The sequence below is a fragment of the Aedes albopictus genome, chromosome 2, assembly GCF_035046485.1.
Source record: "Aedes albopictus strain Foshan chromosome 2, AalbF5, whole genome shotgun sequence".
Lineage (NCBI taxonomy): Eukaryota > Metazoa > Arthropoda > Insecta > Diptera > Culicidae > Aedes > Aedes albopictus.
The window spans coordinates 263,492,284-263,517,161 of NC_085137.1; the positions used below are offsets into that span (position 1 = coordinate 263,492,284).

General features: G+C 38.7%; 2 protein-coding genes across 4 annotated transcripts in view; one reads left to right on the plus strand and one right to left on the minus strand.

Moving 5' to 3' along the window:
- LOC109411553 (uncharacterized) overlaps positions 1–24,878 on the minus strand; it is a 239,126-nt gene that overhangs the window by 18,321 nt on the left and 195,927 nt on the right. For 2 of the 3 annotated variants that reach the window (XM_062851707.1, XM_062851706.1), the window contains exons 8-12: positions 13,967–14,162; positions 13,721–13,909; positions 13,524–13,666; positions 6,830–7,302; positions 6,621–6,770 (exon numbers count right to left, since the gene is read on the minus strand). In XM_062851707.1, the coding sequence (XP_062707691.1) occupies positions 6,621–6,770; positions 6,830–7,302; positions 13,524–13,666; positions 13,721–13,909; positions 13,967–14,162 (1,151 nt within the window). The remainder of the gene's footprint in view (positions 1–6,620; positions 6,771–6,829; positions 7,303–13,523; positions 13,667–13,720; positions 13,910–13,966; positions 14,163–24,878) is intronic. The other variant, XM_062851708.1, reaches the window with a different exon arrangement.
- Positions 22,074–23,640, plus strand: LOC134288045 (uncharacterized). Its single transcript, XM_062851711.1, has one exon. It carries the CDS (start codon positions 22,074–22,076, stop codon positions 22,890–22,892), a length of 819 nt encoding a protein of 272 aa, XP_062707695.1. The 3' UTR covers positions 22,893–23,640.

Consider the following 24,878-nt stretch of genomic DNA (forward strand, 5'->3'; position numbering starts at 1 on the left):
AGGACGTGGCCGGCGCCGTTATTGACGTTACTATAATTGAGAGATCTCGAACTGTGCGCATTGAGAATAGAGTAAAAAATATAATTTGGACATGTATGTAATTTAGACAGGCACGGCGTTGTATGTCTTGTTTCCGAGAGCTTATAAAAGTAGATACTTCTCAATATCGATTATTGGATCAAGTAGATTCGTTTCTGATGACCTACGGTGAAAATACGCCAAACAATTAAGAATTTACTTCAAAATTATCGAAAATGTAAATTATTTCACTAAAACCCCTCAAATGTACAGATATGCAAGACGACATACACTTCACAGTCACATACAATATTCGCCTCAAAATCGTTGAATGAATAAGTGTAAGAAATTTAAAAGCCTTATTGCGATGAAAAATGTTCAATAAAGAAGCATTAGGCAGCCAATCTCTTAAAATTCATCTAGTACGCTTAAAATAGGTGGTGTCCAAAATACATTACAAGTTTTCTACTGTACCTACATATGTACGAAGAGCGAAAGCGATTTGTTTATTGTTTTGAAACTGTTTGCCTATCGTACAGGCAACGCTTCCCCAACCACTTGTAGAGGAAGAACAATGCTACCTGGAAGGCGATCAAACGCGTCGTTCGCATTCTGTTTGATACGACGGATAACTACGTAGAGGTAGATGCTCGAAAACGACTCACTCAAAGTGCAAATTTTCGGTAATACCAATCCGTGTGGTCAATTATGAATTTCAAATAACTCAACGTACATATGTACAGATGGGTAAATTATTGGTTAAATTAAAATAATTAAAATAATAAAATGCCCCTAATCCCCCTAGGAATAAGAAAAAATATGTATATGTATAATAGACCTGTTCACTTTTTTGACCTGCCCGTGTCACATCAAATTATCAATCCACATGCAAAAACAAGGCTTCAGTCCAAAAATGAGCCAAATTGATAAAGGTTTAGAGGTGTATCAAATTGATTTTGTGTTTTTTCGAGCATTTTCACGAAAATGCACTCAAAATTTGATTTAATATCCAGAAAATTGCACCGAAAAGGTACCGAAAATACCGTTAAAATATAGTTAGAACAATACTCTACAACTTTGCCGAAGACACTACGGTGTTTAAATTGCATATTTCAAAGTTATTCAACAATTTTCGTTAAAAAATCACGAAAAAATACAATATTTTTACGATTTTGCATGTAAAAGTCATGTAATTTTACATTGTTTTATGTGACTAATTTAATGAGCTATTGCTCTTATGTGTTACGAACATTTCGTCGATACATCATTTCAGTGTAGGAATTCGTTTTCATTGACTAATTATCAAAAGTATGTCACGTTGATACTAAAAATTGTACAGAGTTGCCAGCACAAAATAAAACAAAGTTACCCATGATTAAAACGTCATTACACTTCTTCGTCTCATCTGCATTAGTTTCAAATTGGTGCAGATGGTTGAGCATGAGATTGTCGATTCGAAGATTCAAGGTTCGAGTTCGAGTCCTGGAATAGGTTTTTTTTGCGTCTCGACCCAGCTTAATGAAACTACGCACTGCATCTGATTGTAATTTGGCATCATAGCCTTGTTTCGAAACCGTAGAGTGCATAGTAGGAATGAAGTTTCCCTTCATCGTGTAATTGTATTGATTTGTGGGTAGATAGATACAAGTAAGCTCCAACCACATTTGTCTGAAAAATGTTGCATCCAGAAGCAGTTCCATCATCGTATTGAATTGTTTTAGCCAAATTAATCGTTATCAAACAGATGCTCAATATTTCGCCCAGCTGATCTCGTCGATACGATTTATTGTCAACAAGTAAACAAAATATCTAGCTAGTACTGGAATGCGCTTAAAGGCTGGTCCCGAACATTATTATTTGGATTATAGGAATTCGTTTTCATTGACTAATTATCAAAAGTATGTCACGTTGATACTAAAAATTGTACAGAGTTGCCAGCACAAAATAAAACAAAGTTACCCATGATTAAAACGTCATTACACTTCTTCGTCTCATCTGCATTAGTTTCAAATTGGTGCAGATGGTTGAGCATGAGATTGTCGATTCGAAGATTCAAGGTTCGAGTTCGAATCCTGGAATAGGTTTTTTTTGCGTCTCGACCCAGCTTAATGAAACTACGCACTGCATCTGATTGTAATTTGGCATCATAGCCTTGTTTCGAAACCGTAGAGTGCATAGTAGGAATGAAGTTTCCCTTCATCGTGTAATTGTATTGATTTGTGGGTAGATAGATACAAGTAAGCTCCAACCACATTTGTCTGAAAAATGTTGCATCCAGAAGCAGTTGCATCATCGTATTGAATTGTTTTAGCCAAATTAATCGTTATCAAACAGATGCTCAATATTTCGCCCAGCTGATCTCGTCGACACGATTTATTGTCAACAAGTAAACTAAATATCTAGCTAGTACTGGAATGCGCTTAAAGGCTGGTCCCGAACATTATTATTTGGGAGATTGCGTGTAAGTCATGGCAGATTCATCATCCTAACTGCTACAAAGAAAGAAAAAAAAAGTTTATCATGTATTTGAGCTTGAACCTGGCACCTTCCGATCCGCAGGCTCGAGCCTTATCATCTGCACCATTTCTGATACTTAAATCGAAATACATTAGAATACGATGGCATGACGTCTTAATCATGGGTAACTTTGTTTTAATTCGTGCTGGTAACTCTGTGCGATTTTTAGTATCAACGTGACATACTTTTGATAATTAGTCAATGAAAACATTCCTACACAAAAACGATGTATGGACGAAATGTTCGTTACACAAAGGAGTAATGGCTAATTAAGTTGGTCACGTAAAATAATGTAAAATTACATGACTTTTACATATAAAACCGTAAAAAATTCGTGTTGTTCGTGATTTTTTAACTATAATTGTTGAATAACTTCAAAATACGCAATTTAAGGCTCAAATGAGAATCGCATATTATCCGAAACTGAAAAAGCACTTTTCTCCAGAATGACAAAAAAGCCAGTGTGTCCGATTCTCATAATTGACTAAATAAACAATCGGACATTCTTATTTTCTTAGATTTGTTGATCATTTTGGAAAAAGTGCTTTTTTAGTTCTGGGATATTTGCCGTTCTCAATGGAGCCTTAAACACCGTAGTGTCTTCGGCAAAGTTGCAGAGTATTGTTCTAACTATATCCTAACGGTATCTCCGGCACCTTTTCGGAGCAATTTTGTGAATTTCTGAGTAAATTTCTGTGAAAACGGCTAAAAAAACACAAAATTGATTTGATACACCTTTAAATATTTATCAATTTGGCTCAATTTTGGACTGAAGACTTGTTCTTGCATGTGGATTGATAATTTGATGTGTCACGGAGAATCGGAGAAAACAAGTTTCAAAGTGAACAGGTCTAATGTATAATGTACTAGTCTACGTCGGTTGACGAAATGAAATAAATAAAAAAAAAGAAGTTGCACTCAGAAAAATGTCTTTATTGTGCAGAAATAATGAATTGTAAATCGTGTGTTTTTCAGGGCTGGCCGGAAAGGTACGGGGCGAAATGGACACCCATCGGGGCATAATGGACACCCCTGTATATATTGTGCTAATTCTTTAGTACATCGACCAGTTAAGTGATTTGCCTACGGAGATCAATACCACAGGTATAATACTCCATCTTTGACGAGTTTACATAACATCAAAATTAATTAAATAAACTTTAGGCTAAAATAATCGGATTGATTTTTTCCAAACTGTCTAAAACGCCTAACAGTATGCAATGCGCGTACACCCATTTGTAATGAATTAACTACATCGGCTGTTTTCCTACTCTCCGCATCGACCAATGTGGCGCTAGTTTCTATGCGCGAAAAATCGCTAAAAGTAAATCGCAAAAATAATGTATGGCGAATAGCATCTGAAGGCAAATTTATCGAAGTGGAATACATTATTCGAAAAAATATTTGGTAGTGGTTGTGCACAATGGTGACCACTATTAAGCCTACCAAATATTTTTTCAGTAAAAGCTTTTTATTTCAAGTAATTCAAGTTTAGATGCTTTTCACCATAAAAAATAAAATTGATTTACTCCTGCTGATCAACTGTGGGTGTGCGCCAAGCGAGTAGTCCATTGCCAGTGTTCATTTCGTCCCGAATAGACTACAACATTAAAATTGCTATTTTAAGTAAATTCTGATCAAAAATAAAATACTTCATCCATTGCTACATCTACGTATACATGTAAATAAGGAAATAATTCACTTGTTTTTATGGTGGACACACTCCAACCCTCGTAATACCTTATTTGATGCTGCTTCGAAATTATAAGAATTTCGCCCTATGAAAAACATATTTCAATTTCAAAGTTATTTTGGTTATTTTGGAGCAATATAAATGGTACTTTTGAAAAATAGAACCATGACTTGTTCCTTCACACTTATGCATTAAAAGTTTTACATAAAAGTCAACGGTTTTGGTAAAAACAGGGGTGTGTCCATTTCGCCCCGGGTGTCCATTATGCGCCTAATCCCCTCATTCCCTTAACCGTAGTGTGGCCAGCGAAAAATACATCCGTAGAACGTCGGCAATGTGTTCGCTGATTTCTTTACCTTCAATCTTTCGATCATTCAATTCAGAAGTGTATTCTCTATGGAAAAAATGTTCGACTGGCCGGTCAGCATGGATCCTGGAAAATCCGGATTTCCGGGCACATGTTTTAATACAATGCGGGATTAATTCCATTAGGCATTCAGAATTCTAGTAGGCATTCAGAAATACGAGTACTGCCATTCGGGGTGACATTGGGCCTGGGGGGTACTTTAGGCCAAAAATCAAGACAGATGTTTCCCTTGAAATAGTGGATAGTATATGATAAATATAACTTGCGTTGACCATACGATGTAGAACTGAACGTGTCTACCAAATTCAACATGAAATTAGAGCTAACATATTATTGTAATGATTACCCAGGTAATCACTAAATACTGTTCTAAGCACGATAATGATCATTGAATAGCTTTTCAGTGCTAAAAAGCTCTGTATAAGGTGAAAAACCAAATGCTGGTTTGCGTTGAAAAGTTGATCGATTGGTTACCTTGTGGTAGTGACCAATCGATCAACTTTTCAGAGCAAACCGTCCTGTGGTTCTTCAGATTTGTGCTCTTGAAAATTCTTGCTGTGGTTTCGTCATATATTCCTAATGCTTAAAGGCACTATTAACAGTATAACTAAAATAAGCCCTGTATGCTTATACAGAGCCTACGAGCTGTAAATAAGTTTGTTAGTGCTGTAACAGCGCTTGAAGTACATGACATTTACATCAATCAAAATTGATTTCGACCAAAACAGACTCAAGTCGGTCATGACTAATAAAATTTTCACATGAATGTTAACGGATCGGGATCGGAGGAAAAGAATCATTTTTATTGTTATTCTTTGAATGCTGCTCGGAATGCTATTGTTTAAAAGATAATGAAATCTTTCAAGCAAATGTGGTGGCTACAAACACGATTCTTATAGTTTATTAGTTCTAAAAACTCCAGCTCCGATCAGAGAACGTTGCGGAAGAGAAGCTGCAACGTTTTCCGACCATTTGTATACATGTTGCTTCTCCGGTATCTCTTCTCTTCCTGCATTCGAAACCACCAAATTGACCACTAAATCATCACCCTTCCATATCATTTTGAATCGTCGAGATACCCAAACTATTATGTTTTGCACGGTTTGAATACTAGTTTGATCACACTGATTCTATGGTGCATCGATAAAGCAGATGAAAAACGCAAATGGAATTGTATTTTCGATCAGGAACCCGGAGGACAAGAGCTGGAATCTGGGTCAAGCAGCAAAAAGTGACTTCAGTGGAAGCAAAAGAAATAAGAAAAGAACAGGAGATAGACAAAATATTTTTTTCTTTTTTCTTTGTCTCACTTTTGACAATTCTCGCTTCAGTGACTTGGTCCGGAATTTTGAAGTTGGCCGTACATCAGCCGAATAGTGCGCCAAAAGTGGCTTTTGAGCAGCTCTATTAGAGAATAAAGAATCAATTAGGGGCTGTTCATAAACCACGTAAACCAAAATTTGCCCATCTCAGACACCCCCTCGCCCTCGTAAACTTTAGTCCATACAAAAATTTGAAAATTTGTATGGAGCGTAAACTTTGGTCAGACCCCCCCCCCCTCCCCCCAAAAAGTCTACGTGGTTTATGAACGGCCCCTTAGCTCTGTTGGGCAGGTTTTATATTCGACTCTAGAATGCCATTTTTACGGCTTAATTATTACATGGGTACAAAGGGATGAATTTTGCAATTTTGGCCCAATGACACCCACTATGACGCACCCATGTTTGTGTTCTCTGAAGTTTCTCCTTAAAGAGAAACGATGGGAAGTGGGTAGAGTGTGGCGTTTGTTTGTCAAAAGATTTAAAACCTAGTTTTAAAGTATTCTAACACTAAATATTTACATTAATTTCAAATGACAGCAAGCCGAAAACAAATTAAGTAAAGATAAACTGATATCAAAATGTGATATAGATTTGTTGCTGAATACAAATCATGTTTTCGATTTGCTGTAATTTTGTTGTTGAACTTTGCTCGGATAGTGACACGGTGACTTGGTTGAAAAATTTTATATCATCTTCAACTTACCATCATAGTACTCCGGCTTGTCATCGGTAAAATGGTGGTGCCGCATTGGAAGATATGCAGCATCGTCAAACGAATGGAGCTGCGGTATGAGACTTAACCACATCGACAGCTTGTGCCCACGGTAATGACTCCGCGCCGTTGCACTGCATCCTAAAATAAATATTCCTATATTTACACCGTACAAAACCTAAGTGTATGAATTGTCTTACCAGACTTACCTAGCTCCAAGTAAATCTGGTTGATGGAATCATACATATCCCATTTTTCCAGGTTGAGAAGAGTTTCTCTGTTCATACTATCATAGCTATCATTATCATCACTATCATTTTCATCATATGATTCCCGTCTCCCATAACCTGGACTATCATGCATGACATCAATTTCCTCAGGATCATCTACCAAAGTGTTTATAGTGTCACCCCAGCTGTCGTTGTCCTTATTGCTGTTAAATTCTTCGTTGCTGTCATTATCGAAGTAGCTGGTGTTGATGTTACTTTGATAAAGACTTTTCAAGAGTTTGTTATTCAAGAAACCAGGCGGTATTTGTTCGTCACGAAAAGGGAATTTAAAATTCGAACGTTTGTAGCGATGATGATTTTTTCCATTGTGCATGTTTCTCGTGCTTCCATGGTCATCTTGAGATATGTCATTGACATTTTGCGTATTTAGTCCATTAGGCATGCTGAAAATATCCAGAGAGTTATAAAAATGATACCTACCTTTTGGCAATTTTAAGATCATAACATGGAATCCCACCAAAATTCTTAAAAGTTTTACAATTAATACAAGATTTCGGTCAAACATCATTTTGTGCGACAGACATGAGATTGTACTAGTAGCTCAAGAAAACTTACAGTTCTTGAAAATAAGCTGGGAACCAAATCCAGAATCAAGAAGCTCTAACATTATGTTGCCTCATTGCTTTAGTACTTTGCTCTGCGATGCGGATTTTAAATCAGTTTTCTAAAAATCTTGTTATTTCGTTAGACTTTCTTTTCCAACCTTCGTCAAGAATGACAAAACTAGTTCTAAGTTTATCATTAACAGAAAATCTAAAGAGCATTCGAAAGTCCGACTTTCGAACTAGGATATCCCTTTCGGTACGGAGCGCAAGAAACTGACATTTCCATACAAAAGGCTCAACTTTGACTCTCCAGAACTCTTAGATTTCAAAACAAAACAACCAGTAATTTTTCTCATTTGAAAGAACTATTCTTTATCCTTCGATTTCTTGCTATGACTACCTAGATAAATCGGAAACAAAAAATATGCAACAGATAAAACTTTCTCATGTACGTTTTTCTTCTAGATTTTAAAGACACGCAAAATTGTTATCGCTCAACAGCACAATTGTGCTGGTTCGTCACAAAAGGGTATGGTGCCAGCAGCATCTTGAATGCAAAGCTGTTAGTACACACACCGAGAAAACTTTCTACTCAGTGACTGAGTTGGTCTTACTCAGAAATCGAAAAATCCTTTGTATTCTTACTCAGATTCCGTTAAACTTTTCTTTCGTTCCACTTTTAGCTGAAACTGAGTAAGAATACAAAGGATTTTTCGATTTCTGAGTAAGACCAACTCAGCCAATGAGTAGAATTTTTTCTCGGTGCAGGGTCAAATATTTGTTCAAAAAGAAACCAATGCTCGAACATCTTGTTTGACTCGATTGAATATAAACCGTTATAAAACCAAACGGATGTTGTTTCTTGAGTTCTTTCCTTGTCAAATATTTGACGCTGTATACTTCAGGCCTAAGAAGAGACAAAAGGCAAAGAATAAGCATATCAAGAATGTCCACTACCGCAGCGCTATCTGCGGATGAAACTTCAACCATCATGCGTGTGCGTTACAGATTGTATGCGGATATCAAAACATACGCACACCATTTTCTCTTATATGTCAAATCACGAACACTGTTACAGACAGCTTCCACTTTGATACGCTTAGAGAGTGTCACTTGCCTTGCCGCTTGACATTCACATAGAAAAAGGCAGGAGATGACATTCTTTCTATTTTTATTTCTTGCAAAATGGCAAAGTTTGTTTATATGGCACTGCGGTTAACGGCGTCAGTCGTCTCGTCTAGGCGTTTTTTCGAAAGCCCCGGAGTGCGGGTTCGACTCCCGCTCCAGTCGGGGAAAACTTTTCGTCAAATGAAAAAATATCCATTGAGCCACTGGGTGTTATTTGTGTTGTCCGTTGTCTTGTGTTAGTAATGTGCACACAGCTAATCGCGTTCGGTAATTTTTACCGAAATTTCAACCGCTGAGCGTTCGGTAATGGGATTTTAACGAAATTGGCTTCTTTAGTGGTTTTAACATAATTCTATATCCTGAAGCTGCACAGTTAGAAAAAATCTCCGACTTCGGTAATGTTTTACCGAAATCTCAACAGTTAAGTTAGTTTAACAGAAAAAAATCGGTAAAGGTAGCAACTTTTAACGAAGTTCGTTAGAGTTTGACAGATAAACGATATCATTTTACCGAAGTTTGTTAGTTTTTTACAGAATTTCGTTAAAAATCCATTACCGAACGCTCAGCGGTTGAGATTTCCGTAAAAATTACCGAACGCGATTAGCTGTGTGCATGCCAAACTGAGCCGAAACCCAAATTTTCATGAATTTTGGTGCTCAAGAACCTATTTAAAAATCAATTTGTAGTTTGTATGGGAGAGCGATTTGTTGAATCACCCCTCGTTGCGTTTTGTACGCAAAAAGTTTGGTTATCGATCGATAAATTTGTTTGAAGACATGTAACGTGATAACCAGTAAATAACAGTCGACATTAATCGATAAATTTTGGCAAAGAACTTTAACGAAGTTTGTGAAATGGTTGATCGGGACTGGGCGGAGCTGCCAAACAGTTGCCCAGCTGTCAAAAGGTGATATCGAAAAATCTCTTTGTAAATGATTTTAGGTATCAACATAAAATTCTAAAAATCTGAAAAAAATCATAGTGGCTCAGAAAAAGGTGCTTTTTTGTATGAAATCAAAAAATGAATACATTTTTCAAAATTTAAAACCCCAACTCTAAAAAAGTTGCTACCTTTACCGAATTTTTCCTGTAGAAAAACTTAACGGTTGATATTTTGGTTAAACATTACCGAAGTCGGTGATTTTTGTCTAACTGTGCAGCCTCCGGCTGAAGACGGTGTAGTGTCATTTTTTCACAGTCGAATGCGTCAGAAGTGACAGAGTAGCATGTCCTGTTTTGCTGTCTCACTCACATTTAATCATTGCTCTCTTTCTTTTTTAAACAATGACAGTTGGCCGGGGTTCTGCTAAACCGAACTAAGCACCAAAAAGACAATTCCGAGATAATTAAGCTTAAAGTTCAACCACTCACAAATAAACAACAGCGGAGATTATTTCCGCACACAGGTGACTTACAAGCCTTCTTTAACCTTAAGAAATGAAGAATACATGTAAATTATTTAAAATCATTGATATAATTACATTTTATGTCTTGGTACTTTGCACTCAGTTCACTCTGGCTGATCAAAAACATTAGAAAGTAGTTTGGCTGAATGTGTTTTTCTGTTTCAGATAAAACCGGTTGGATTGTGCAAATAATTTTTGTTTTTCATCGTCTGTCAAGTTGAAATCGATATCACTCACAATCATTTACATGAATCAAAGAGGACGCGTATAGTATGGTGGCACGAAGGTCTCAAAATAGTTTGAAATATGAACGCCGGAAGCCCTCCCAGCTCAGCCCTTCCCACCCATGCTTTTTTTCATTAGCGGTGCATGTGGAGGCACAGAGCAAGAGTGATTATGTCAAATGATGTCCTTGCATGCCCTGAGGTCTTCAGATGTGAATGTGGAGCAATTTGTGTACTTCAAATTTATGCTGGTCGAAGAAAACCATGAAAATGTTCTGCCAAAGTGCACTAAGTACAAAAAAGTTTTCAAAAATATGAAATAGATTCGAACTTGGATAATCTGAGTGATAACCAAGCGCGTTACCTCTAGGTCATATTACCTTGCCTTTGTCTGTTGTTAAGTCTGAATCAGGTTCTAAACATTCTTCTCAAGGATGGTTTTCGTGAAAACGCCATTTTTCGATCAGCTAAAGTGAACTAAGTGTTTGATTTTTTTCGAGCTTTATTATTCTAATTAGCCTTGTTGTTCAATGACGGCTCCTGTGTTAAATTACCAGTATGAGGTGTATCGACATAACGCTTGTATTAAAAACCAGTTGATTTTTGTATTCTTGAGAGTAAATTGATTCTTAAATGCTGTGGGCTTGGTTCGGTCTGGCTGAATATGATTTGGAAAAATGGCGATCAGCGCCATCGAAACATAATTGATTCCTCCAACACCCATATTTCTAATACCGTGTTCATTTCTCTCACATATTGTTATGTACTATGAGTCGGTTAGAAGTTAGAAATCTGACGGCGATGAGGAGAACTTGAAATGTTTATCACCTGGACCAAAACTAAACTATTCCGCTGATTCTATCGAATGGTTTACAGTTCACTCTGGTTGGATGCAAAATAATATTTTGTATGTTCTGCCAAACAGAAATTTTGAATTTACTCCGCGAAGAGCTGTCAGAATAGGCTCCTAAAGGCCTATCTCAATTTCTGCATAATTCGATCGAGCATTGATTAAAACGATATGTTTACTCATTTTTCAAGTATTCCTTTTCGGTAAAGGCCATAAAATATATTTTCAAAAATTTTAATCATTTTTACAACACTCCTTGTTTAGCATTCAATTTTGGATAAATTTTGTTTAACGTGTATGTCAAACAGGAACATTTGTTGTCAAAAGTGAGCCAATGTGATGTCTTTTGCAACCCGTCGTTTCACTTTCGTTACGTCAAGGTTGACCTCGAATGTCAAACAAGACCTGCTTACCATTATTTTATTTTTGAGTTTATTAACTATTCTGTCATTGTTTAAGTTCGGAAAAAATACCATTGAGATCAGAAAAGCATGCTCCTTCTTGTTATGCAGCAAAACCGGGAAAATATTTTTCATTTTAGGACCCTATTACTGTATTTTAACATGGGAGGAAGATCATCGTTTTCTTCACCCAATGGTTAAGAAAACTCAATTTTTCAAAAAATGGTCTTTGGTTCGGTTTAGCAGAACCCCGACCAGTTGAAGGTCTACAAATTCGGAAGCCACGTAGAATATGCCTGCAAAAGGGCAAGCATGGCGATAATGGCATTGTCAAAGATAATGTCAAATAGCTCGGCAATAGTCTCGAGTAAGCGTAAGCTGCTCGCGGCAGTAGCGGTCTCCATACTACGGTATGGCGCCGCTGCATGGTCGAAGGCGCTCGTGGTTAATCGAAACGTGAAGCGACTTGAGAGTACCCACAGGCTGATGTGCCTTAGGGTGGTGAGCGCATACCGCACGGTCTCAAAGGACGCGGTATGTGTGCTAGCGGGCATGATGCCCATAGCTTTAGTGGTGGCAGAGGATGAAGAATGCTTCGAGCGACGCGGCATAAGAGGCGCGAGGCGTATCGCCAGAACCTCGTCTATGCTGAAGTGGCAGAGCGAATGGGATTCCTCCAGCAAGGGTTGATGGACACATAGGCTCATACCGAGCGTGTCCATGTGAACGAGACCAGGACCCGAGCCTCCAGGGGAGAGTGAACAACTTAAGGCGGTAGCTGGTGGAACGCTTACTATTAGAGTGTACTCATGTACGGTCCCCCCTTCTCGAAGTCATCCCTAACGGGCGTACCGCGAAGGTAAGGAAGAGAGAGAATGAGTTTTTAGTGGGTCGATCCCCACATCACCCGAGGAACCACCTCTTGGGTATCTGTTGCAGATTTTCTCATTCTATAAAAAAAAAAAAAAAAATAGGTAGTTTGTGCAAAAGTGACAACAAGGAGCTCATTTGACGAGGTTCGTAGAAAAGGGCGTTTGAAATAGGGTGTCGAACCGACTTCCAAATCCAGTGGCCAAGGAGACTTACAATACTTGGAAGTTTAAATTTTACATCATCACAGAAAGAAAATATTAAACCCAACCCAGGGGGGCAGTCGGGGCAGTAGCAGTGAGCAAAACAAAAACAACAAATTGGTCGATCAATTCAGCAACCACATCCCGTTTAATTTGAACTCTATTCCGGTAATGATTTTGTTGCTGCAAACTAATATTGGGTGATCGTTTTCAGAGTTGTCGTATGGAACAACAAATATTTTTGTTGTTTTAAATGGATGTTTGTAAAAATAACTAATGACTATGAAAATCTATCAACATGATATTTTAGTTGGTTTTAACTACCCAGGGTAGTAAAAACAAATTACATATACCGTCGTTTGTGCCGAAATTAACATTGAATTCCGGTTAAATTGTTTGTTTGTTTTTACAAATATTTTTTCTCCGTGAATGCAAAAATGGCCATTAGCAGAGAAAGCTCAATTAAGGGACCCAGATGCAAAGGGGTGTATGCGGCCATTTTGACGATTTTGAACAGAGCATATAAAAAAATTCTTCAGATTTTAAGCTTGCAGAAATCTGTTCAATTTTTTTTCTATGATGATTACAAAAATTACAATAAATCGGAGAAAATTTGGTCGATTTTTAAACTTCGTACATTTTGTATAAGATAAAAATTGATGAAAAACTTTAAACCTCATTTACTTGAAATTGGTGCTTTACCACTAACCCCCTGAATAGAGGTAATTACACTCAAATGTATGCGTGGCTTTTATGTAAATGTAGTTGTGAAACATAGAGGAAAATATTTGTACTCTCACGCCATACGATAGTTTAATCATTATTTATCCGTTTGAATAGCCCTTGAATTGGCGTGCATGTTTGTGTGAGGAAAAATTCGGGATAGTGTTCTTGTGTTGAAATGTCACTGTCTCTTTTTGTATTTAACTGATGTGAGTTTCACATAGAACCGTGGATCTACAACTTCACATGCTTACCCTGTTTTAGCAAAATTGGTCAGATATCGCATTAATATTTGACTTATTTGTTTATCCTCCAGTGAATAGTTTGATGAAAATAGTGGCGACAGTGGAAGTCCAAAAGTGAAAGGCACGTCTTCGCCACGGACAGAACCTCCACGCTGAAAAAGAAAACCTCTATTATCAAACGCCTTAACAGTTCTTTTTTTATTTACCTGAGGAAAGTCACGTTCATCGGATTGATGTCTAAAGTGTAAAAAGTATGATTTTCCTTCTAGCAAGCTGTGTAAGTAGCCCAAACGCACTAATGGCGCCGCTGTGTGACCATCACTCAATAGTTCCAGGATAGTGTCACGATGTCCTAGCGGATTTCGAGGTGGGTGTTCCCAGTCCGTATACTCATTCTAAAATAAAAAAAAATTTAGTTGATATACAATACTGATAAATTTGAGCGTTCTAACCCGTAGTGTTGAATAAATTTCTTTCAAATGAAAATGAAACACGTTCCGTACGTACGTGCGAAGTATTCGATCTCGTCTTGTTTCATTGAAGCCAAATTCCATATCTTGAGCGCTAAGGTCGTTGTACGATTCATAAGACGTCAATCCAAATAATAATTCGGCTGTTGGGAAATTCGCGAATTCGATTCCATTAGTGCTGTTGAAAAAAAAAAACATCTATCACTCAAAAGTAAGACATTTTGAAGAACTAACATTCTTATGAGAATATGTCTGATAATGGTATTCGTAAGCTTCAATTGCTGGTGTTATTCTCAAACAACTTGGTCAAATTCTTCTCTGTTGGTAAAGTATGAATGTAAGGCCTGGGGTACACAGAGTCAAATATTAATTATGTCAAATTTTGACAAATAAAGAACACAGTTGACAGTCGCTATTCGCTGCTATTATTGTTAAGGTACACCGGGCAAGTTTAATTGGATGGGGTAAGATGAAACGCGAAGTTTTGAAATGGATTTCAATATAGCGAATTTAGTTTACCACTGGACTATCGCACTAGTTTTCACGCGTGCGAAAATGCAAATAAAACTGCGCGATTGCATCCAATCGGCTAGGTGTCTTCAGAGCACTTATTCAGCATACTTCGAAGAAATAGTGCGCCGAAGACATCAATTTGATTTGATGCAATCGCGCAGTATTATTTACGTTACGTGGTGTTGATATCATGCTCGCCCACAAAGTGTGCTGCTTGCAACAGGATGGGCAAGCATGAAACGATAAAACATAGAGGCCATTTCGCCTTCTTATGTTGAACGGCATTCTATTGTTCATACAGTTGAAAATCGGAATTTTTGACACGCGAAAATCGAGTTTTCTCCTAAACCGTGTGCTGGACCTACGTCGAGCACAGAGTGCGCTGGTTAGATGACCAGGTCCGCTGTCCAGCGCACTACGTCCGACGTTAGGTTTCTCGTAAGGATTTTGAGAAAATTCGATTGTCGGGTGTGGGGAAACTTCGGGTTTCAACCGCGACGACAATATAAAAGAACCGTATTGAATGCCAAATTTCTCTTTATTGTGACAATTATGATCCTTGGAAGAAATTGAAGTGCGCGCGTGTGTAAATAGTTAAAGTGAAAAGGTTAAAATTGTATGTTTCTTTTATTGGTGAAATTTCTTTTAAATTTGGTGAAATATTCATAAATTTGCTACGTGTTAAAATGTCAGTACATATATGTTAATGTTATATCAGTAACAAATTTTGAAAACGACGTTTAATCAATGCTACACCATTGATTATACGTCGTTTTCAAAATTTGTTACTGAAATGTAAATTTATTTGCTAAAAATCTGTTAGCACGGTTAGTAATGTTAGTATCTAAAATGGAACTTAAACTAATGTTATTAAATTAAATTATAGTAAACATGCAAGGAAAAAGTGCTTCAAACAATCGTTTACAACAAACAAGTAAAACGAGAACAGAAACATTATGAGAAAAAGGTAAATATAGTGAAAAGCGAAAGTGAGAGATTAGGAAAGTGACGTTGCAGGGTGCTGATCTATGGTGCATTGGTTTACGCCAAGGACCTTTTCTTTCTTATCTTTCAATAAGATCTTCGACAGTGCGGTGCCGAAAGCATTCCCGTGGCAATCGTGAGAGTATCCGTTGCTCCGGCGAATCAGATTCCGACGATATGGACGTCCGATAATTGTCGGCTTCGGTGCCATTCCGCCATTGTCTCCGGCCACGTAGAATAGTCTCGCCGCCATTGCTGGTCGAGATTCCGACAACCTTTGCAAGGTCGAACATCACGACGCCTCTTTTCTTTGTGGCTTTTACTGTGCGCGCTGTTTTCGAATTTTCTATGAGAGTGAGCAGGACAGGGCAAATTCGTACAGTGGCTCATTGTAGTTAAATATTCCACCCTTTTCTTTACATGTATGCCTATCCTATACATTCAGCCTTTTTGTGGAGAGTCTTCCTAAATGTTGCTCCTGCCCGGATGAATCATCCTCTACCTGATTACTGGGTGAATGAAATTCCATAATAACTACCCTGAAGATCCCCATCCCGCTGAGCCAGCGAGTTTCAAATCATGAGATAACATCTGCGAGAAGCAGCTACTTACACGCTCCTTGAAATCTACTCAAAAGTGAGTAGAATTCGACTCACTTTGGTACAAAGTGGAACAGCTCAAAAGAGAGTAATCCGCATTTACTCATTTTAAAGTAATATTCTAATTTGTTCAAAAGTGAGTAGGAAGTGAGTAACTTTAAAACTGCGATTTGTAAAAGTGAGTAGATTTCCAATATTTTTTATTTGGTAGGTTTATTTGTAAAACTAAATGAAAAAAAAACTACAACATAATGGAAGAACATGTTTATTTACATAATTCAAATTTTACAAATGTAAATTTGTTACACTAATGTCTAATCTGCAATTGATTATTCTGCTATGTTGGTGGATAAAGGGAGTTTTACTAGGCAGAACTCCATCGGGTTCTTCCGGTTCTCCGGCTGGTAGGCCACATTTTGGTTGCGGTGAAGGTTTCAGGGCTGCAATAATTTTCATATTTCGGTACCAACATTTCAAAAGGGCGTAACTGCTTTTGCAACCAATGCCTTCTCACAGAGCTGTGGGCCTTATTTCATTCATCTCATGCAATTCACATCCATTAATCGAAAGAGGAGGTTTTTATCTTTCTATTTGTGCCATTGGATTGCTCGAGAGAGATGGAATACGCTCCACAGCTTTGTGAGAAGGCATTGGTTGTAAATGCAGTTACGCCCTTTTGACATGTTGGTGCCGAATTTATTAGTTTGTGTTAATAGCTTGATTAATAGACACAAATTTAAACAACTTACTTGATAGTTCTCGCCAAGATTATCGCTAGCAGGAAAACTTGTCCGAGTCCGTAAATCCGATGTCCATAACATTCTTGAATATTATAAATTATGTTTAAATTTAAAGAACACTACTCACTTGTAATGCAAGAGTAGCTGCCGCTGAAAAGATTGTTCGCAGGATCACAAATTCTTTAAAATAGTAATTTGCTCTTTTGCTTTTTCGACAAACTGCTGACCGTTACCAAAGTGGAATTTGAATTATGCTACTCAAAAGTGAGTTTATCCCCAAACATACCCGAGCAGAAGGGCATACCTAATAAATACCATGCAAAGAGCTACCTGTGCTCTAATATCTCAAGTTGGTATTACTATATTATTCTACGCAATGTTATGAGAACACCACAATAACAATTGGAGGTGTTTGAGCAATGTTAGGTATTGATGTGGTATTGTTGATTTAGCTGGGAAAATAACTGAAGAACAAGATTTGTTATTACATCATGGAGCTATCGAAAAATGTTCAATTTCATAGCAAGAAATGTTATTACTGTGTAATTTTATACCTTCTGGATAACAAACAGAGCACTTGAAATTTATGGTATGCATTCATTATTGAAATAACAAGAGTTAGTTGGGCTTTGACGCGGTATAGGGCACTGCAAGCTGCGATTGCTATGAGTAAATTTTCTAAGTCTTTGACGTTTCGTGGCCTTGTTGTTTACGTTTTGGACTTAGAGAAATTTCGTTCGCTTCCTCAGATAGTGTGATTGAAATTGAAATCTATTGATCGCGCCCGGTTGGGGGAATAATTCAATTTACAAGTTTTGGATGAGTTTCTAGGGAAAATCCAGATTGTAATATTCCAATGGAGTGCTAGGTCATTCCAAGGAAAATGCTGATAAGTTATATTCTGATGGCATATTCTGGGGGAACTTTTACTAGCATTGCAGCGAGAACTATGGTGGGATGCTATTTATAAATCAAGCCAAGATTGTGATTTGGACTACGGTGGAAAAAAAAACCTCCTGGGAATTTGGCGGCAACTTTGTGGAGTTTTATTAGAAATACTGGGACTAAGCTTTACTGGGAAATTCATCAGGAGCTCAACGGGAATTCTACAAAAATTTCTTTGGGATTTTCATTAGAAGCTAGAAGACATCTTTCCATGAATTCATTCTAAGTTTCCTTCAAAAGTTAATGCATGGGTTCTTCCAAGATTTCCTTCAGGATTTCCTCCACGGTTTTCTTTTGAGATTCTACCAGGAGTTTTTTCGGACCTTCCTCCAGGAATTTCAACCAGAAGTTCCTTCCGGAATTCATTCAAGCATTCCTTCCAAGGATAACTCAGATAATCATTCCGAGATTCCCGCAGCAATTCCTTCTGAGATTTTTTCAGGAGTTCCTTCGAGGATTTCTCCTCGAGTTTATCTTAAGATTCCTCCAGAAGTTTTTTTCTGCGGTGTATCCAGGAGTTCTTTCTGGGATTGCTCCAGGAATGTCTTCCTTCTTTTTCTTCTTCTTCTTTCCTTCCTTTTCCTTCTAGGACTCCTCCAGAAGTTACTACACGAATTTTTTCCATAATTCCATTTGGAATTCCTCCACAATTGTTTTCTGACATTACACCAGGATTGGCATCTGGGATCCCTCCAAAAATTTCACCCGGGTTATCTTCCGGAATTTCAGTAATTTCTTCCAGAATTTCTTTCCGGGATTCTTTCAGGAATCCTTCAGGAATTCAATTCAGGAATTCTATCTGGGATTCATACCGGAAATCCTTCCGGGGTTCCTCTTAGAACTTTTTGCCGGACTCAGATAAGAATTTCTTTTGGGGCTTCTCTAGAAATTTTTTTCGGAATTCCTCCAAGAACTTTATTCGGAGTTCCTGCAGGAGTTTCTTATTTAAATCTTGCAATCATTCTGGAATTCCTCCGGAAGTTCTTTCTGGTAATTTCAATGAAATCCTCCAAGATTTCTATTTGGAGATTTCTCATGAGATTCTCACAAAGTTTTTAAGAACTTTCTTGAGGAATTCTTCCAACAACTTCTTAAGGAATACTTCCAACAGTTTTGTATGGATTTCTCACAGGAGTTCCTTCTGAGTTTTCTCCAATTGTTCCTTCCAAGAAAAAAAAAATCTGATGGCATTGCAAAAGCAATAGGAGGAACAACTCGTAAAAGAACCCCTGATACATAGAATTTCTACAGGGATTTCATAAGGAACAACCCAAATAAACAAATCCTGAATATACTCCTGGAGGAATCTGAAGGAACTCCCCGAGGAATCCTAGAATGAAGTACTGGAGTAATGCTGTATATATATATTTTTTTGAGAATCCTAAAGGCGATCACTGGAGGAAACCCAAAACAGGTTCCTGGTTAAACTTAGGAGAAACTCTAGAAGGGTTGCAAGAAAGAACTCCTGGAGGAATCTTAGATGGGGGAATTCTCAAAAGGAGGAATCCCAGAGCGAACACCTAGATCCATCTTTGAAGGAACTTCTGAACTACTCACTGGAGGAATTCCTGTACGAATTTTAGTATGTATTCCTGGAGAAATCCCTGAAAGTACTCCTAGCGAGGAATTCCCGGAATAATCCCGGAAGGAATTCCTTGGCGCATCTCGGATTAAATCCCGGATGAAATACCTGAAGGTAATTGTAGAACGAAGCCAGGCCTTGATTTTTTTAAAGCACAAAGAACCAAATATCATACCGCAAACGCGCTGAGAAGTTGATCGATTGGTCACCACCAACTTTTCAGTGCAATTCGTCATTTGGTATTTCAGATTTGTGCTCTTCAAATTTCGAGGGATGTATTCGTCACCACCTGAAGGAATTCCGGAAGGAAGTTCTGGAGCAATCCCGAAAAAAATCTTGGTGGGGTGTCTGAAGAAACTACTGGTGAAATCTCAAAAGGAAATCCTGTAGGAGACTTTGAATCTACTCTTTAAATAACCCATGAATAACCTTCTGGGGGAACCTTAGAAGGAACACCTGAAGGAATTTTACAAAAACTTCTCGAGGATTCTTAAAATGAGGTATCTTAAGAAGGAGGAATTTAGGAGGAACTTCTTAACTCATTGAGAAATATTAGATGGAGCACTTGGAGAAATACAAGAGCTACCCAAGTAACCACGATGCTGAAGCCTTATTGCATGCAGATATACGGTGTACTTAGAGCAATCATTACTTTATATGCAAACTTAAAGTTGATTTAAAGTGGAAATGGGCAATTATGCGACTGCTCTAAGATTATACCAGTATAATCTTAATTTGATTCTATAATTGCCCACTTCCACTTTAAATCAGTGGTGTTCAGGCTGGAGGATACCGCGGGCCAAATTTGCAATTCGGGATCGACCTGCGGGCCGCATAAAACATCGATGCACAAAAACAACAAAAAGAACAATTCTACAGCATATTTATTAAAAATCTGAACTGTTCAGAACTTGTGTAAGGGTCAAACATTATAATCTATTGCCTTCGTGGAGTTCAATTTAGATTCATAAGTTTGGTTGACAAAAACCTTTGCGCTTCAAATTGAAATTCAAACAAACAATTTAGAAGCTGCCCCTAGAATTGCATTGAAGCCACTTCAAGAACTTGTCAAGCAGCTTTTACAAGAATTTCTTTTGAATCGCTCCAAAAAGGATTGCTGGATTTTCTCCTGAAATTTCTTGTGGAGTTGCTCCAGAGGGTTTCGAGAAATTTTTTGAAGTTTCTTTTAGTTTTTCTAGAATTCTGTCGAACACCTCCAAGAACTCCTCTTATATTTGCCTTTGGAACTCCCCTGAAGTTACTTCAGGAATTGCTCATTAATAGTTTCCAAGAATTTCTCCTAGAATAGCTTCCGGATTTTTCCGAAAATTTTCCAGAAGTTTCTTGTTTTTTATTATGTGTTGTTTGTCGGACCCTTCACGTTTCTTGTGTAAAAACAGTAGGAAATTACCACAGAAGTGAAAGGGTCAAGTACCGCTGTAATTGTCTTGTCGCTACCAACAATGAAACATGGCTGTAAAAATTAGCGGCAACGAAATAGCGAATGACGGGAAAGGGAGAAGATTAGAATTTCAGCGGCCATTGCCTTAAAGCGGCAGCTATTTTAATCAGGCGTCCGTGTGCTGTAGATCAGTTTTGTGCAGTGGAGAAAATTTTACATTTTGAGGAACTAAATCCCCCCCCCCCCCCCTTGACGTTGGTCAAGTGGAAACCTGGGAAGAAACCTGTTCAGGTAATTTGTGTACCCTGCATATTACAGAAGGACCTAGTTTTTAAATTCAATCGTCCTTTAGGACCTCTTTTGTTGGACCTAAATTAGGTTCCACCGTCCAGCACACGGGTCGGCCCGCGAAGCCGTAAGGCTTCCGCGCCTAACTCGTCAAGGAGTTTTGCCGTCCTTTTCCGGATATAGCGCCTAAGAGGGAAGACGCCTGCATCCCCCCCCCCCCCCCCAGCAACGCCCGCTGGTCCGTCGGCTGAATACCGGCCCACAACACCGCTCGCCCCGCCATCCGGCGAGTTTTCCGGCCGCACAGCTCGACAGGAGTCGCTGTGTCGGCCATCGAACCCACCATCAACTCAGCAGCGGTATGTACCGGTACGACCATTTAGCATAGGACACACATAACAAATTTTACACTACGATTATACACAGGACAACACGCACACTCAACAAATAGGACATTTAATAAAATTATATAAGAAAAGTGAAGGATTTGTGTAGTGTTTTTGTATCGCGAAAGTGCCCTTGATTACCCAGTAGCTAGCCGACCCTGGGATTGCCGGAATCTCTTGTGTCCTGAGTCGGCCCGGCACTGTTAAGTTACCGATTAGTTTCACTTGGCACCCAGCCAAAAGTCCGCGAAAGGTAATCAAGGGACCGAAGTAGAGTACAAAAATCTAACGATTTTGCCGACGGGAGGTGGCAGGGATACGTGCTTGCACGTATGTCTCGCCCCTTACGCACTATTCTAAACTTTAGGTGATAAATCTGTGATTAATCGAAGCTTTTGCTTCAAAAGAGGTCCTGAGCACATCACGGACACATTTGCTCTTGATTGTCGTTTTTCCCGTTCAAAAATTCGTCGATGTTGGCAAATTTTGTGTTTCGTGAATCGTAAATTTATTGTCCAAACATATATCATAATTGAACTTCACTGTTTTTATGCACAATCACAATGACAACACAAGCGCACTATTTATTTTAACATGTTTGTTTTGATTTTATTTTTACCCATCCACAACACATCTCCGATTCTCATACAATGACACGCAAGCGGCGAGCAAAGGCTAAGGCCAATTATAAACCAATCAATTGGCAGCCGACGACGTACGATGCGGACGAATCGGACTTAGAGGAATGGTTTGAAATGCCTCGTCCGTTGCTCTCGACGCATCCTAACTACCCGCTAGAGGAGTTAGAGCTGGACCTCGAAGAAACTTTGCATACCATTCGGGAGCAAAGGCCTTCGGGGGTAATGATGCCAGAAGACGTCATAAAAATTAAAAGAATCATTTACCTTTTCATGCGTGACATGAACATCGTCACATGCGATGTAAATTCTCGCTATTTGCCCCCCAGCGCGACTTGCGAATATAGGGCGCCGGAATCAGAACCAGAGGAAGAGATCGAGTTGATCATACCTAGTTCCGATTCCGAAGACTACGAAATGTCCTTCAGCGAGCCCGAATCTGATTCGGAAGACCTGCTTCAGGTCGAAAAGGGAACGAAAAGGAGCCCTGTGTCACGCTACTCTTCTGGTTATTTCACTCCCGATTTTGACACCAGTAAGTCGGTGCTTCATTCATCCAAAATTCCTCGAGACTTACCTGGTGAAGCTTTCCAATCTTCAAAGCAACAAACTTCGAACCCCGAATCCCTAAGAAAGCAGACCCGATCGTTCAAGATCCGGAAAAAGGCCAACCTGAATCTTCGAGCGGAACCTACGGCCAAAGAACTGTGCAGCGAACCTACTTCGATTTTGGAACTTTACCCTTCTACGAAAATTCCCCGTTCCGGACGCACACCTGGAACCCCCCAAAAAGTCTTTTCTTACAACAAAAAGAAAAACAAATCAATTTAAATTTTCAATAAATTTATTTAAGGTTTCTTTCCAGCTTTTTCCAATTTTTCGGCAGTTTGCCACAGTTCCGGTGAGGCGCGGGAGTATCAGCATTTCCCCAGTCGCCGGCGGCAGACATCGCTGATGGGAAGATGATCTGGAAAGAGAAAAAGTAGAACAGTTTTAGCAATTTACAACACCGAAGGACTGTGGAATTGTTAGTCGATTGTGTTAATTGTTATGAGAATCATGAGCTGTTAGTCATAAATTAGTCAGACCAACGGATGAAAGACTCCGATCGGTCGTGAAGAAAGGCTAGCATGCGTGGAAATTAGATCCAACTTACCTTGATTTATAATCGGGGATCCATACCGGGGTTGGCGGGACCGGCGGAAAATGCGAGGGATAGAATATTTTACCTCCTTTTCCCCACCTGCAGAACTGCCGGGAGGGGATCGCCCAACTTGAATTTAATTGGCCAAAGTCTAAAATAAACATCAATCACCTGAGATGGGTTGATTATTTCACAGTGTACACTGAACTTACCTGATTTCATCTTGCTCCGCCAAGATGGTCATCAAGGTCCCGGGACCATTATGGGTTTGCTATGGGCCAATCTTTCGTCGCAAAGATTGTTGCCGCATAGCCCAACAACCCAAGAATGAATCGATTTCATTCACCTAAAAGACACATATACATCCGAAGATTAGTCTTCGATATGTTTCATTAATGAACGTACGTATTACTTACCACAAACACACGAAAAAGGTCACTTTTGCACTTTTCACTTCGAAAATTATTTACGACTGCACAGCATAAACATAAACATAACGAACAATAGAGATGCTGTGTCAGTCCACTTTGACAGATTTATGACGTTTCGCAAACTGTCACTGTCATTGTTGTGTCAAACAGTTTGCCCGCCGGCGAATCCATCCCGCCAGGGGATTCGGCCGTGCAGATCGAATGTGATCTATGTGTTGTAAATATTTGTAAATAGGGTTGTAAAATTGTTTTTCGTTGCGCAACGTGTAAATAGAGTTGTCTACCCATAATACGGGATATTTTATAAGATTTTTAAAATGTTGTGTACATATTTTGCATGTGTTAATTTATTTCGTTTTCCGATTTTAAAATGTTTATTGTGCACGTACGGAAGTATTATTTTAGCATGTTTTATTATTTGTATTTTTAATTTGTTGTAAAGTTTAATTATGATATCGCGCGCGGTAGTAGTGTTAGCAGATTTTTAAATTGTTGTTGTTTGTAATTTTGTAAATATTTTGAAATGTTTGTTGTACATCCACGAACCGATGGCGGCCGAAGATGACTTGAGAGAGTAGATTGAAAATAAAAATGCAAAATCTCTTCGTGCTTTCGCATTTTTTTCATCGGGGTGGTGGATAGTGTAACCGTTTGGTTACAAGATTGTAGATTTTTGTTTTTTATTATGTGTTGTTTGTCGGACCCTTCACGTTTCTTGTGTAAAAACAGTAGGAAATTACCACAGAAGTGAAAGGGTCAAGTACCGCTGTAATTGTCTTGTCGCTACCAACAATGAAACATGGCTGTAAAAATTAGCGGCAACGAAATAGCGAATGACGGGAAAGGGAGAAGATTAGAATTTCAGCGGCCATTGCCTTAAAGCGGCAGCTATTTTAATCAGGCGTCCGTGTGCTGTAGATCAGTTTTGTGCAGTGGAGAAAATTTTACATTTTGAGGAACTAAATCCCCCCCCCCCCCCCCTTGACGTTGGTCAAGTGGAAACCTGGGAAGAAACCTGTTCAGGTAATTTGTGTACCCTGCATATTACAGAAGGACCTAGTTTTTAAATTCAATCGTCCTTTAGGACCTCTTTTGTTGGACCTAAATTAGGTTCCACCGTCCAGCACACGGGTCGGCCCGCGAAGCCGTAAGGCTTCCGCGCCTAACTCGTCAAGGAGTTTTGCCGTCCTTTTCCGGATATAGCGCCTAAGAGGGAAGACGCCTGCATCCCCCCCCCCCCCA

Bases quoted from the DNA above. Each gene is read 5' to 3' on its own strand.
- LOC134288045 (XM_062851711.1), top strand. From the start codon at position 22,074: ATGACACGCAAGCGGCGAGCAAAGGCTAAGGCCAATTATAAACCAATC.